Source organism: Stegodyphus dumicola, chromosome 12 (genome assembly GCF_044657685.1).
Source record: "Stegodyphus dumicola isolate Sdum_Otavi_A_Nest chromosome 12, ASM4465768v1".
In the NCBI taxonomy this organism is placed as follows: domain Eukaryota; kingdom Metazoa; phylum Arthropoda; class Arachnida; order Araneae; family Eresidae; genus Stegodyphus; species Stegodyphus dumicola.
The window spans coordinates 34,070,753-34,085,642 of NC_140779.1; the positions used below are offsets into that span (position 1 = coordinate 34,070,753).

A 14,890-nucleotide genomic window follows, 5' to 3' on the forward strand; every position below is an offset into this window, starting at 1 on the left:
AAAATATTTTAGTAATCCAATACGAAATTATAGTCTTCAGGGTATTAAAATATTTCCATAATATTCGAAATTTTAAAATTGTTGAAAATTCAATGTAATCATTTTAAATTTTCTCATCGTACTAGAGTTGTATCTTATCCTATTAAGGTTATATAACTGTAATCCATTCATGGTTTATTGCATATCTGTATGAAAAATAATGTGCCTGGAAATGCAGAATGTATTGTATATGATGTGAAAGTGATCATGTAATCCTTTTCTAAAGTGTGTTGCATTGCAAATACTTCTGAGTATTTATTACTTGTCCAGAAGCTACATAATATTGCTTTCATTCTTTAATACACTGCTGGCCATTAAAATTGCACCACCATGAATGAAAACAAATACAAAAAAGATATTTATTGTGCGTAAATAGTATGGCATGAAGATAAAATGATTAAATTTGTAAGCAATCTAGGCGTTTATAGAGGTGAAACATTAGTAGAAACAGCTGCCACCCCTGGCAGCTTAAATAGCCCTTACCCGGTTAGGCATCGAGTCGAACTGGGCTTTGACAACAGAAATGGGGAACTCGTTCCATGCTGCTTTAAGTCTATGCCACACTTCCTCAGCCGTATTAGCAGGAGAGGAGTGGCAACCTCTCCTGCTAATACGGCTGAGGTAAAACATCTCTCAGCAACCCATGACCAGATGTTTAAAATAGGTGACAGATCTGGAGACCGTGCAGACCAGGACAGCAATCAAACAATCTGTGTATCAAGTAATGTCAGGAAAGACAAGCAGCATGTGTTCTTGCATTATCTTGTTAGACGATGAAGCTGGGCAGACGTCGAAGGTAGGGCACAGTAACTGCACGTAGTCAGAAATGTATGGACCTACGTTCAAATTATCATCTGTCTGAGCTAGAGATGTACATGTCGTGAACAGAATGGCATCCTAAATCGTCACACAGGGCCCCCTATTTCGATATCGAATGCAAGCAGACGACGTGCGGTCCCCTCGGAACCTTCAGACACCTATATGGCCATCAGAATACTGCATGCTGAAGCGGGACTCGTCTGAAAAGATGACATTGTGCCACGCCTGTATCCAGCTTTGTCGTTCGGCGCACCAGAATCACCGTCTCGGTCTATGCTGCATTGTCTAGGAAAGCCGAAGTAATAGTCGCTGTGTTGATAGTCCACGCTACTGCAAACGTCCACGCACCGTACGAGCGGATAAAGGGCGTGCTCCAAACCTATCCATTTCTTGACTAATGGTCCGTGTTCTACGCTTTTGGAAGGGCTGGCCTCACAATATGCCTGCCCTCTCGGCCGTTAGTCGTGGAAGGCGTTGAGATCCTGCATTGCCGTTCAGTGTGATAATTAGCAACCCACTGATTGCATATTCGAATGACAGTGGTTGGATGTCGACCAGAGCGACAGACTATATTACGGAACGATAATCCACACTCTCGATAAGCAACGATCCTGCTCCTATCGAATTCCGACATTTGCTGGCAAACATTTCTTTTTATTGGAGGCATAAAACGATATTCTGATAAAACTCCTACTTTAAAAAGCGCTTTATGAATGAGACAAGTTTTCTTTTAGTGCTTCAGATGTCGTTTATCCCTCCTATGTCGTCTAAATGCGCTGAAATGCTAATCATATGCATATCTCAAACTCTTCTTCCTTTCATGTGATTTTGACGTTCATCAGATCATTTCTTCCTGGTGTTGGAATTTTATTGGCCAGCAATGTATTTAATAAATATTTAATATAAAATATTTAAGAGAATTTTAATATTAAAATAGTTAATATATATAAAAAATATTTAAGAGAAGCAGTTATGGGGTTAGTTTCAGATGGCAAGGCTCTGTAGCTGTACTTTCTTTAAAGTAGTTCGTTTTTCTTTAAGCTGATCTTTTTCTCAAAAGTTTTCATTTTACTTTCTTTTGCAAAATCAGAAATGTTTTCAAACTGTAAAGAGTCAAAAAAGCATCGATACATATTTGATTGTTTTAATACTAGATGGGAATTAAAGAAGCCTTTTCTTTAGTATATACTTTTAATTGAAAACAAATAGATTGTATGATTTCTTTAATATAATTTTTTTAAAATATCCTTTAGCGTAGTAAATATAAAAACATTTTTATGCATTTCATTTTAGAATCTACACAATTAAAATGCCATTTCATTTATTTACTTTAGTTCAAATGGATGGAAATTGGCTATATTTATAAAAATAAAAGTAATTTCTTTCACCTTCTTAGCGTGCCTTCGTGGTGTAGTGGTCTGAATGCTGAGCGCGTATTCCAGAGTTCCGTGGTTCGATTCCCGAGGAAGGCGTTGCTAATTTTTCATCTCACCTGCTTCCAAAAAAATCTTAATGACTCTACAGTGCCACTCGAACTAAAAGGGTGGTGGATGATGATCCTCCACATCAAGGATTTGGCGATTGGGCCCCTAGAAACCCCAGACGCCCTTTAAAAAGAGCAGTACATAAGGTATTTCTTCTGCATTTTTAGTGTGACTTCATGGTGTAGTGGTCTGCATGCTGGGCGCGTAACCCAGAGGAACGTGTTTCGATTCCCGGAGAAAGCGTTGCTAATTTTTCAACTCTCCTGCTCCCAAAAAAATCCTAATGTCTCTAAAATTCCACTACTTAATTTTTTCGGATAAAAAAGGTGCGTTTTATATTGTGTTACCTGTAAAAAGGGATTTCATATTTTTAATTAAGTTAATTTACAACTTTTGTTAAAATTGAAAATATAAAACTCCTTCTATTACATTGAAAGAATTATATGTGTGTCCTACTGTGAAAAGCAGCACAATTATCCAAAGTTTTCAGATCTTTGGATAATTGTGATTTCTATTTTGGCTTTCTGAGGTAAGCCAATTTCCGAGAAATTTATTTCTGTGTTTAAATGCGGCAAGAAACGCGAGATCTGTTCCAATAAAAAGAATTCCATGAAGTTATATTTTCCCTTAAAATCAGTTTTTCTTTCTCTGTATGGTGGCAAAGATTCACTTTAATCAATCATTGTTTTATAATATGGAAATTTTGAGTTAACCTAAGTTTAATCATTGAAATTTTTAAATTCCTTTGTGAAAGATTCCTTTCTTAATTTCTATATCTAAAAGCCTGACATAATTTACAGTAAGAAAAGAGCCAATGCAATAAATTTAAAAAATAATATCAGAAATTTACATCAAGGAAACATGAAAAGTTGAGATCTGTAAAGTAATACACGATTGGTAAAATTATAGTAATTAAAAATGTATTATTCCTAACTAGAACCTGGTGATGAAAGTATGGCATAATTTATATTGTGACACCAAGAACCACACATATAAGTAAGCAATTCTTTTGTAAAATTAATTTTGAGAAATAGCAGAGGACGATGAAATACTGCTATAAAGTGCCTAAAATACATTCCTTTTTCACATTATCTGATATCATTCACGTCAATATACCATAAACAATGCTTACTAGACATTAGGTTATTTGGAAGCAGGAGAGATGAAAAACGAGCGATGCCCTCGCCGGGACTCGAACCACGGACCTCTCGAATGCGCGCCGAGAGTGCTGACCACTACACCATGAAGGCACGCTAAGAGGGTGGGAGAAATACGTTATATGTTCCCCCTTTTAAAGGGCGACTATGGGTTAGCGGACCCAATCACAAAATCCTCGTGGTGGAGAATTATCATCCACCACCTTTTTTAGTTCGGGCGCCATTGTAGAGACATATTCGTGAGGTCCGTGGTTCGAATACGCTTCGAGCGTGCTGACCACTACACCACGAAGGCATGCTAAAAAGGCTGGAGTAATACATTATAAGTTCTGTATCTCCCGTTCTACAGGCTGATTCACGAAATTCATCGTGCGTTTTCCACGTCTCGAAAGCGCAACTTAGAATATGTATTAGATTTATATACATGCTCTTGATTAGCTTTTATTAAAAGTGTCTAATAAAGTTATTAATTTTTTTATAAATTATTTTGATACTGTAATATATTTTATGTTAATTAGTTTCAGAGATATGTGCCAAACTCCAGACAAAAATCGAATATGATTGTCATCAAGCATGAACCTGAACCTGTAGCAAGCCCACAATCGGGATTTCAGAACTCCCAGCCGGAACAGGTTATATATCTAAGACACAATTTTTTTATGAGCTCTTGTATAGATAAATAAATTCAGATCGATTGAAAAATGTTCAACATTTACTTTATGAAATATGTTAGTGAATGTTAATTGATATTGTAATATTAACCAAAACTCTTACATGGAAGTTTACTAATATCATTTTATTGAAATTATAAAGTGTTCATTTAATTTTCTTAAGCAGTGTTTACTGCTCTTATCAAACATTAGTCTGTAAGATTTTCCCTCTTTTAGTTTTTAACTTTTAAAATGGTATATATAATTTAAAATTTGAATGAATTGTTAGCGGTTTTAATATACAGATTAGATTGAGAGTGCAATGTAATTATATTTCTGCTTTTATTTAAGGCTTTGAGTTCTGCGAAAACATCACTTTTGAAATCAGAAGTTAATTCTCATGACTCTCGTACTACAGCGAAGACTAACCGAGAAGTAAACTCGTATAAATACAGCAGTAATCTAAAGGACGAATCTATACTGGAAGATGTAAAAGGCATCAGAATGGTAAAACTACATTTACATGTTTTGGAATTTTCATTTAACATCTTATGCATGGATATTAAAAATAATTTATGTGCAGGAGATAAATAAAATAACTTCCCCGATATCTGAATCGCTAACGGCCAATTTCCTTACCCAATCGAAATGAAAGCTTAAATGTTGTTATCTGAATGTATGCGCTCAAGATTATGATGATTTAAAAGAGTGGTCTCATGGTTACGCTTGCAGTGAAAACATTTAAAAGAATTTTAATGGCGATTGTATCGCCATTAAAAATCGTCTCGTTTTTCCTACGTAAATATATCAGCGCATTCAAAAACCATAAATTGCGCTGCAATGATGACGTATCACAAAAACTATTGGCGTGAAACGTTTGCAAAGAACATTGTAAAGAACAAATGACAACACAGAGAGAAAGTACATTGATGCACTTTGCATAATTCATAGTGATAGACAGTAGAAGGTAGGCTAAGACAGGGCCTGTGTTTAAATACTGTATGTGATTTGCTAAAACATTTTGAAGAAACTGGTTGCACATTGTACACATTGTGATGCAGACGACCATGTGTTCCTGTTGAAGTTATTGTGGAAGTTCATAATATGATTTATGCAGGTTCACTGCATACTTCAAGAAGTGTTGCTGGCAATTTGGATGTACCAAAACCACGAATTTCAAGTTTCTGAACTCTCTTCTGTGGATGTTTCCTTATCGATTGCATCATGCGCAGATTTTGGAAACTGGAGACATACAACAGAATATCGACTTTGCGGTTTTTTCCTCATGAGGTTTGATGAAGATAGCAGGTGATCATTGCAGATATTATGAATGAACAAGGCGCATTTCTCCTTAACTGGGAAAAATAAACTATAAGAACTGCATTTACTGGGCTCATGAAAATCCCCACGATGCGACATTATCACTTTTACACAGAGCTAAAGTAACTGTGTGGCGAGGCATCGCAAGCACATTTGTTTTCGTTCTGTACCTTGTAGAGACATTAGGTATTTTTGCCAGCAGCTAAAAGGAAAAATTAGCAACACTTTCGCCGGGAATCGAACTGCTGACCTCTCAATTACACGCTAAGCGTGCAGACCACTACACCACGCATTAAACCACGAAGGCTCGCCAAGTAGGTGGGAGAAATACCTTATAACATCTTCGAAGAGGTTATTTCCAAAGGTATGAAAACATATTCCACCACAAGTCTCAAAATATAACAATATCGCAGAATTATTGAGTTATAGAATTCCAGCAGCGAAATGTCATTAATGGCATTGTATGGATTCAAGATGGTGCTGTTCCTCACACCACCACATGTGTTCAGTAAATGCTGCAACAGTTCTTTGGATTGGATTATTCAATTATGGCAAAGCACACGAGGGCTATCTGCCTAAAGGGGGGGATGCCTTCGTGGAGGACTTTCTAAGGGAAACTGGCTCGTATACACGTTACACACGGGGAAAACCACGAAAACGCCCATGCAGCCAGCCCGTTCGCGGGATTCGAACCTCATCGAAATACCAGTGTTCAGCGTCTTTACCGCTCGGCCGCTGGTGGGCCTCAACAGTTCTTTGGATATAGTGTCATCTTCCTAAACTTTATAGTTTCTTGGCCACCGCTATCTTGTAACCTCACTTCGATGGATTTTTGGTTTTTAGTTATCTGAAATCTGAGATGTATGCCTGACATCCATGAGATTTTTCACAATTCAAAGATGCCCTTAAATGTGAAGTTATATAGATTCCTCCTATGATGTTACGTTCATCAGTTGTCAGCATCCGCATGCAATATCTGCGAAAGTGGGCACGTTTGAAAACTTGTAAATTCCAATAATAGTCTTTCCTCCACTCCTCTATTGTGATGGTATGGGACCTTTACAATGCCTTGCTTTATGCCATTCATTTTCATTATACGTGTATCATTTCAATGCTATTTATGATTTTTATTGTGCTCATGAGTTTTCAGACAAAAAACATAGATGTTGCCATTCCAAATTTTCACAATATAACTGTAAACGTGAGATCCCTGTTGTTTAAATCACAATCTTGAGTGCACACCTTCAAACAACAATATCTGAAATTTCATTTCAATTGGCTGAGCAAATAGCCCGCTATGGTTAATATATCAGGAATTTTTTTAATCACCACCCTTATGTATAATTCATTATTGGTTTGTTTCAACAGTATATAAGCTGAAATGTGTATAACATGAAACATTTCCAATTAATACTTAATTAATGTATAGAGGTCCAAAACTCAGTTAAACTTTCATCCCTTATCTTTTTTATGTATCATAATCTATCTTTAGCAATTATTCGAACATGCCAAGTGGCTGTACAGGGTAGATAAAAAGGGCACATTATTTTATTAATTTAGTAGCTACAAGGCGGAGTGAAAGGCTTCTTTTAGTGAGAAGGGCAGTACTTTTTTTCTCATGCCACATTTCCTCTGTATACATCGACACATTTTCCACTTCACTGCTTCGAATTAACATATGCAACTCCCTTTTATGAACCATTGTCTATAGATGTGCTAAATTTCCGAAAATATAGGATGCATACTCTGATTGACATTATTACGGGTGCAAAATATATCCCTCATTTTTCGAAGCTTAGCGCATGTTAAAACGATGGATGATAGAGAGAAGCAAGTTGTAAGTGCTGCTTCGAAGAGAGAAACTGGAACAGGTGTCGATAAGAAAGAGTCAAAGAGGGTTAAATATTTTTGGTTTCAAACGAAATCTTATTTGGTGTTTGGATAAAAATGTATCTGCATTGCAGTGTTATATAAGATTATATGGCCCAGTTTAGATGTTTGTCTAAAATTAGAAGTTTGCCTCAGGATGTTTGTTTCAGGTTAGTTCCCTCTTTACGTTTTAATTAAATTTAGAGAAGTTTTCCAGTATAGTACAATCTTCTTCCTCTAATTTACAAATCTAATTTTTGTTATATGTTTAAAAGTTTAATTTCATGCTGATTCGTATGTAATTTTGTACACAAAACGTTTGTCTCCCACATTATTTTTTAAATAATGAACTTAACTTTTTCCCATATTGAACATTATTATTGTTCCCCCACAAGCTATTTATTTAAATGCTCTGCGTGATGGAAAAGTCTGATAAACAAATTTGGAATTAGCGAGAAAATGTCATAAGAATCATTCTTTCATTTTCAGTTAACAAGCTAAAAGTTAAATTTTGCTGATGATTATAATCTTTGTGTGTCTAGCATTTTAAATGCTCCCTTTATTTGTTATTTTCTGCATTATGCAATGTTAATGTGTTTTTAACATAGAATAATTTTTCTTATGGGTTATTTTAAGTATCAGCATTCAGCCCTCGTATGCCCGGTGTTGGGGAAAATCAAACAAGAACCCAAGAAGGATCAAGCTGGAAAAGTTTTGCAAGCAACTCCTCAAAAAATTACTACATCTGCAAGGATTTGGCACATTCAGCCTTATGGGGCTGCAGCTGAAGCAGGAAAACGTCTAGAATTGGTAATAACTTCTTTTGAACACACAGAATTATAAAGAGTTTATTTCTTAATAAGCAGAGAAATTTCACTATAAGCTAAGGTCACCAGCTATTCTAATTCTGTTAAGTAACTGATCTATGATTTTCAAAATGTTAAGTAATTTATATCAAATTTACTAATTTGAGGTAAAAAGAATTTTATATGTAATTATTTTTATTCATAACATAGCGTAAATTGATAGGCATTAATAGTTTATAAAAGTAATTCTGATGAAATCATACCAAAATAAATGTAATCCCCTCCCCCCCTTTTTTTTACATTCGGTTTAAAGAGCTCATGAACTATGTGGAAATCTTATGTTTCAAAAATTTAATAATTTATATACATATTAGTAACATTAAAAATCATTAATTAATTAAGCTTAAAAATATGGATTTTATTTTTAATATTTATTGATAAAACTATGAAAGTTATGTTGAAGCTCCCGTTTATTTAATCTATGGCAACAGGTACATGGAACAATATCTTTAGTGGATTTTAATTATTGAAAGTTGCATTTTCTAATTCTATTTTTGCATGCAGTCAGTTAAACTTATTTGTTCTGTAATGTTTAAATAGAGTATGGGAAAATTTAATCATCAGTAATGCCATGTTACTTCGAATTTAGGCCACAGTTTTTTATTCAGATTTTTAAAAAATAATTCTGTTTGGTTTAAATTCAAAGCGACTATTTTAATTTCTTAATCCCATCTGTGCCAGTGTTCTGCTCCCCAGTGATGGTCTTTATTTTACACTCTGTGCTTGATTATATCTATCATAAATTATACTCTGTTTCAAAGCATTTTTATGTTTATTACAAAAGCATATTTTATTAACTTCCAATAAACAATTAATTTTTTGGAGTTTAAATTTCTGCCAGTTTTAAATTCGAATGCAGATGCCTTTTATTATTTTTTTTTATGATTTTAAAATTCAGCTGTTGCGTAAATTCAAAGTAATACGGTAACTTAAAATTGCATAATTAAGTGTTAGATGTTTTATTATACTAAATATTTCATATTTTACTCCTTTCTAGATTTGATTGCATTTTTCAGTTCTTTATAATGAACTAATATTGAAAATTTCTTCATTTAAATCAATTATATTTTCACATATTAATATTTTAGTAATTGAACAAAAGTTAGTTTTAAAATAATTGCATTTGAAATCAGTGCTTCTGAAACTTCTTAACAGATAAAATTCAGTTAAAATTCAATTTTCGAATGTTTTGTGTACTATCTTTTACAATACAGTTGAGGTCTGATAATTCTTAATTTCTGAAAAATTTAGATATATGTATCTCAGAACCAAACTGGGTGGTAACAAATGCAGATATACTCTCACTGCTGTCATCGGATGCAGGATTCATTAAGACATTTATTACGAAATTTAGAACAAGTAGATAAAGCATGTGTGTTTCCCACCTCAAACTGTCTTATGCAACAAGGCATATTTTGTCTTCACATGTAGATAAAAGAAGCAAAACAGAGTTTCTTAGTTTTAAAATCCAACTGCTGCTTAAATTCAAAGTAATATAATAATTCAAATTGCGTAATTGAAAGTTAGATGTTTTATTGCTCTAAAGGTTTGATATTTTTCCTTTTTTACTGAACAGCAGTGGCGAACAGATATTTTTTGAAAGAATACACAAGTTAAAAAGAAAGTTCAGATAAATAAAATGTTTAAATAAGAAAGACTGAAAAGAGATAAAGTAAATTGAAATAATGCACTATGTTTAGAATTTTTCTGATAAAGTCCTTTTCCTCCCAAACATTTGAAAGGAGCTCAGCAGCTAAAACATTGTCAGTGGAAGAGAACCCTGTTCTTTGTTATACAAATTTAAGCTTAAAATTCTATGTTTTTTGCAAGAAGTTGTCTCTCAAGTTTTACCTATTTAGAATTTAAGTTCTTAATGAGGTTGTTAAGAACCTCTTTGACATATACTTAAATTCTGACATAAAAAAGTTGTAGCATTCGTTTTTAAGATTTTAACCAGTTATTTTGTGTTAATTGACTGTTATATCACTTTCATTTCCATTTTTCTGCCAGAATGTAAATTTCTAGTCTGCCTGATTAGTAGAAAAACGAGGATATTTAAAGGATGGTTTCACAGGATAGAGCGTGTTCTGTCTGCTTAAAGGCCACACTGATAATTTGAGTCTCTTGTGAATTGTGTTCTGCGGCGTTGAGTTATTCTCACTGGTTTGTTATGCCCACCTTAGGTCAGACTCAGGTTGAGCATCATTCAAAGTATGCAGCTGTTAGGCTAACTTACCTTCTTAGTTTTCGTTAATTCTATTCATTGAGTTAAGCCATAATTGTTGGCTTCTGTCAGCACGAGCAGGTGCTGTCTATTAAAATTTTATTTGAATCAAATGAAAGGGTCCTTTACACCCTTGTAGAGTCCTGAAAAATGAGCAAACGCCTTCGCCGGGAATCGAACCACGTACCTCTGTAATACGCGCCCAGCCTGAAGACTACTACACTACAAAATCATGCTAAGAAGGCGGGAGAAATACCTTATATACTCGCCCTTTTAATGGGGGATTGGTGTTTTTAGGGTACCCAGGCGCCAAATCTTGGGTTAGGATAATCATTATCCACCACCCTCTTATTTCGGGCGCCACTATAGATTCATTAGGTTATTTGTAAAGCAGGAGTGATGAAAAATGAGCAACGCCTTCTCCAGGAATCGAACCACGGACGTCTGGAATACGCGCCCAGGGTGCAGACCAACTACACTACGAAGGCATGCTAAGAAGGCGGGAGAAATACCTTATATGGTAAATACAAGCCATAGTGAAATTCACTTATATCCTTTATAGTTTTAGTCTAGTTTATGCTAACTTAAGAAGACCAAACTCTATAGACTGATAAAAAGATTAGAAATGAAAGCTCAAATATAATTATTTCAGGTAATTTGATTAATCATAAAAAGGAATAGACACTGCCCAGGTTGGTAGAAAAACTGTTAAATGACATGCTCTTAACAAGTAAGCAAAACAAAATATGATAATGCAACCTTTTGGAAATTTCAAGTTTTCAAGTTTTTTCTTAAATAAATATTTTGTTTTAAATATATCTAGAAGGTTTTTCTTAAATAAGTATTAAAATCTCTTATTAAATAATGCCCAGTTAGCATGTATTTTTAATAACTCGAATGCCTATATTTAAAATTCATAAGTTTTGAATTTAATTGCAATAACTGTTTGAAATAAATTATTTATGCTCTAGGACGGAAACTCGCCTAACATGCCGCATTATCTTCCTAAAACTCCCATTATAAAAACCAGTGCAAACATTACACCAACTACGCAAGCATCGGCATTGCAACATGGAGATAAAAATGGAACACCATCAAATGGACAGACACAGAATATAATCTTCCTTAACATGGTAATGATTTCCAATGATTCTCTGTATATATGTCTTAGCAAAAATGTCAGATCTAAGTTGGGTCTTGTTCTCAAATTTGATTGAAGAATTCATGATGTAAAGTTAAAAATTAAACTTAAATAAAATTTATTTTTGCAAAATAAAAAGTGAAAAAAAATGTGAAAGAAATTTCATAAAATAAATTTCTGGAGTAAAATAAATTTACTTTTTCAAAAATCAAATATGTGGAAAATATATTCGCAAATTAAAAATATAATTTATATTTGTTAAAAACAAAAGATTTTCAAAGAAAATATGGGGGGGGGGGAATTTAGGCTTGTAAAGTAAAAATGAATAAAAAGACAAAGTAAAATTGTGGAAAAATTCCAAATTAACATAAAGAAACATAACCATTCAAGAAACCAACATGTTTATTGGCTCAGTCAAGAAGGATGCTTTTAAGGTGTATCTAAAAAGTTAAGTAAAAATATCTCCAAAGTTAGTGTGAAATGGCAGCTAAAAATTTACCTGTCTAAACATGATTTATTTCTACCTTTTGATCACATTTACCCTGGTATTGGCATCACGGTTGTTTATTACGGATGGGGCTAAGCTATTTTGGACTGAAAACTGCTATTGGTCTTGCGGTAAAATATATGAATTAAAAATAATATTTAATAATAAGATGTTAAAAATAACTATACCAACAAAAATAATTACAAATTAAACAATTAGATTACTTGATTCAAAATAATTAAAACGTGCCATCGCCCATCATATGGTTCAAGAAAATCATCTTTACCACAAAGTAAAAGCAAAAATTTGAAAATATCCATTATTGCCACAAGAGAAAAAAAAACTACCATGTATTACGTCATCTATGTGGGACTCTTCGTGGTATTGACAGAAGAGTCAAGGTACTGGGAGGCAAGAACGCTCTTTAGGCAATGACTTTGGTCATTTTGAGCTTAATTCTATTGTTTGCAACCTCTGTTTATAAGATTTTAATTCTTTGTAATGTTTTGCATAAGCATTGGTTGTTTGATTGGTTGCTTTTTAATGGCACAAGACCTCGAGGATTATTATGCGCCAGATAAATGGTGAATAAAATTCAAGATGCACGCAACGGTATCAAATGAATTGATGAAATGAACCTTAAATGCTGATGAAGGCATGGAGAAATGACTTTGAGAAATTCTCTAGCAACAGGTAGAGCAGGATAAAAGGAAAATAACTTCAAATCATATGGTAAAAAGAGATGTCTTTTAAAATGTTATGAGGTTGATGTGGGGAGGTTATACCAATGAGATGAAGGCATGGAGAAATGACTGAGAAATGCTCTAGAAACAGGTAGAGCAAGACAAAATGTAGTTCAAATCATATGGTAAAAAGATACAGTGGATGGACAAAAATATGGAAACACCTTGTGAAATGCATGTTTGAAAAGAAAGATTGATTTTAATGAAATATGTAGGTGGCGCTGGCGTTTTTGACTACTGACGCCACCTATACTTCGTAAATGTGCTAAACAGTACAGTTGTTGTCGGAGTACTGTTATGTGAGGTTGGCATTGTATTATGTCAGAGTTAACTGACTTCGAACGTGGGCAAGTTGTTGGAGCACGTATGATAGATGCTTCTGTAAGCAAGGTAGCCGAGGTATTTAGTGTTTCAAGAGGTACTGTATTGAAGATTTATTCCGCATATTTGAAAAGCGGAAAAACATCATCTGCTAAATCACAGCGCGGACGAAAGTGTGTCCTGACTGATCGTGACAGACGATCATTAAGGGCAATTGTGAAGAAAAATGAGAAGACCACAGCTGCAAAAGTTACTGCTGAAATGAATGTTGTGTTACCGAACCCTGTGAGTACCAAAACAATTAGAAGGGAGCTTCATAAACAGGGAATTGCTGGCCGTGCTGCAATTGAGAAGCCACTCATCAGTGATGCTAATGCCCGTAACAGGAAAAGGTGGTGTTTAAGTCATAAAGCCTGGACTATAGAGCAGTGGAAGCGAGTAATATGGTCTGACGAGTCTTCTTTCACATTGTTTCCCACTTCTGGCCGAGTTTACGTTTGGAAATCGCCATCTCAAGCCTATAATACAGACTGCTTGTTGCCAAGAGTGAAACATGGCGGGGGTTCTGTTATGGTTTGGGCAGCCATATCGTGGTTCTCTGCTAGCCCCATGATAACTGTGTCAGGGCACATGACTGCCAAGACTTATGTGAACATTTTGGCCGATCAAGTTCATCCCATGGTACAAACTTTTTTCCCCGATGGTGATGGTGTCTTCCAAGACGACAAAGGCCCTGTTCACATAGCTCGCATTGTCCAGGACTGGTTTTCTGAGCACGAGGATAAGTTGTCCCATCTCCCCTGGCCACCACAGTCACCAGACCTGAATATTATCGAACCTTTGTGGTCTACATTGGAACGGAAAGTGCGTTCTCGTTATCCACCGCCAACATCGTTATCTGAACTTGCCACCGTTTTTCAGGAAGAATGGTATAATATTCCCTTGGCAAACATACAGGAACTGTATTTATCCATTCCGAGAAGATTGCAAGCTGTTTTGGATGCCAACGAGTTTCCTACACCATATTAAGTAAAGAAACATGCTTTTTTAAAGGTGTTTCCATATTTTTGTCCAACCCCTGTATATCTTTTAACAATCTTATGAGGTTGATGTGAGGCTTTCTTCCAATGAGATCTGTTAAGTTAACATTCGTAGAATTAAAATAAAATTAACGTTTCTGTGTAAAACCAGGACAGCAGGTTAAAATGTGATTGACTGAAACGGGAACGTTGCAAGTGCCACAAATAGGCTCATTATCTCCTTTCAAGAGATACTGATATGTCAGTCTGCAATGACCAATTCGTAGGCGAGTCAGTAGTACATCCTCCTTTCGATTCCTTCTCGACTCCCAATACTCCAAAATGGGATCTACCTGCCTTAATTTGTTCAGAGTTTGGCATTTCCAGAGTTCTTGCCACTTGAACAAGATCTTTTTTTCTGATGTAATTCCGTATGTAAAAGGGACATCATTTTCAGAGGTAATATCAGCAGATTTTGCTGCGATATCGGCGAGGTTCATTGCCTTTGATGCCAGCATGTCCAGGCACCCAGCAGTGCGCAATATAATAACCTACGTTTCTCAAACGGAGGTGTGCCTTTAAAATTTCTAATACCAAAGGGTGGCTAGTATTTGTATTTATTGAATCAAGAGCATTCAGAAAGTCAGAGTAGATGATGAACTTTCTGCTATTCTGTCTAGAGATAAAGATTAAGGAATTCAAAATGGCAGAAGTTTCCGCAGTAAAGACAACGTGGATCAAAGAGCCGTCA

The 14,890-nt window shown here is 34.9% G+C and overlaps 1 protein-coding gene and 1 non-coding gene across 5 annotated transcripts in view; one reads left to right on the forward strand and one right to left on the reverse strand.

Annotated features, from left to right (window-relative positions):
• Nucleotides 1-14,890, forward strand: part of LOC118193530 (uncharacterized) — a 48,258-nt gene that overhangs the window by 16,342 nt on the left and 17,026 nt on the right. For 3 of the 4 annotated variants that reach the window (XM_035364630.2, XM_035364627.2, XM_035364629.2), the window contains exons 7-10: nt 4,018-4,131; nt 4,501-4,656; nt 7,975-8,148; nt 11,400-11,561. In XM_035364630.2, the coding sequence (XP_035220521.2) occupies nt 4,018-4,131; nt 4,501-4,656; nt 7,975-8,148; nt 11,400-11,561 (606 nt within the window). The remainder of the gene's footprint in view (nt 1-4,017; nt 4,132-4,500; nt 4,657-7,974; nt 8,149-11,399; nt 11,562-14,890) is intronic. The other variant, XM_035364628.2, reaches the window with a different exon arrangement.
• TRNAA-CGC (transfer RNA alanine (anticodon CGC)) lies at nt 3,520-3,592 on the reverse strand. Its single transcript has one exon. It is a non-coding gene; the product is annotated as a tRNA-Ala (tRNA).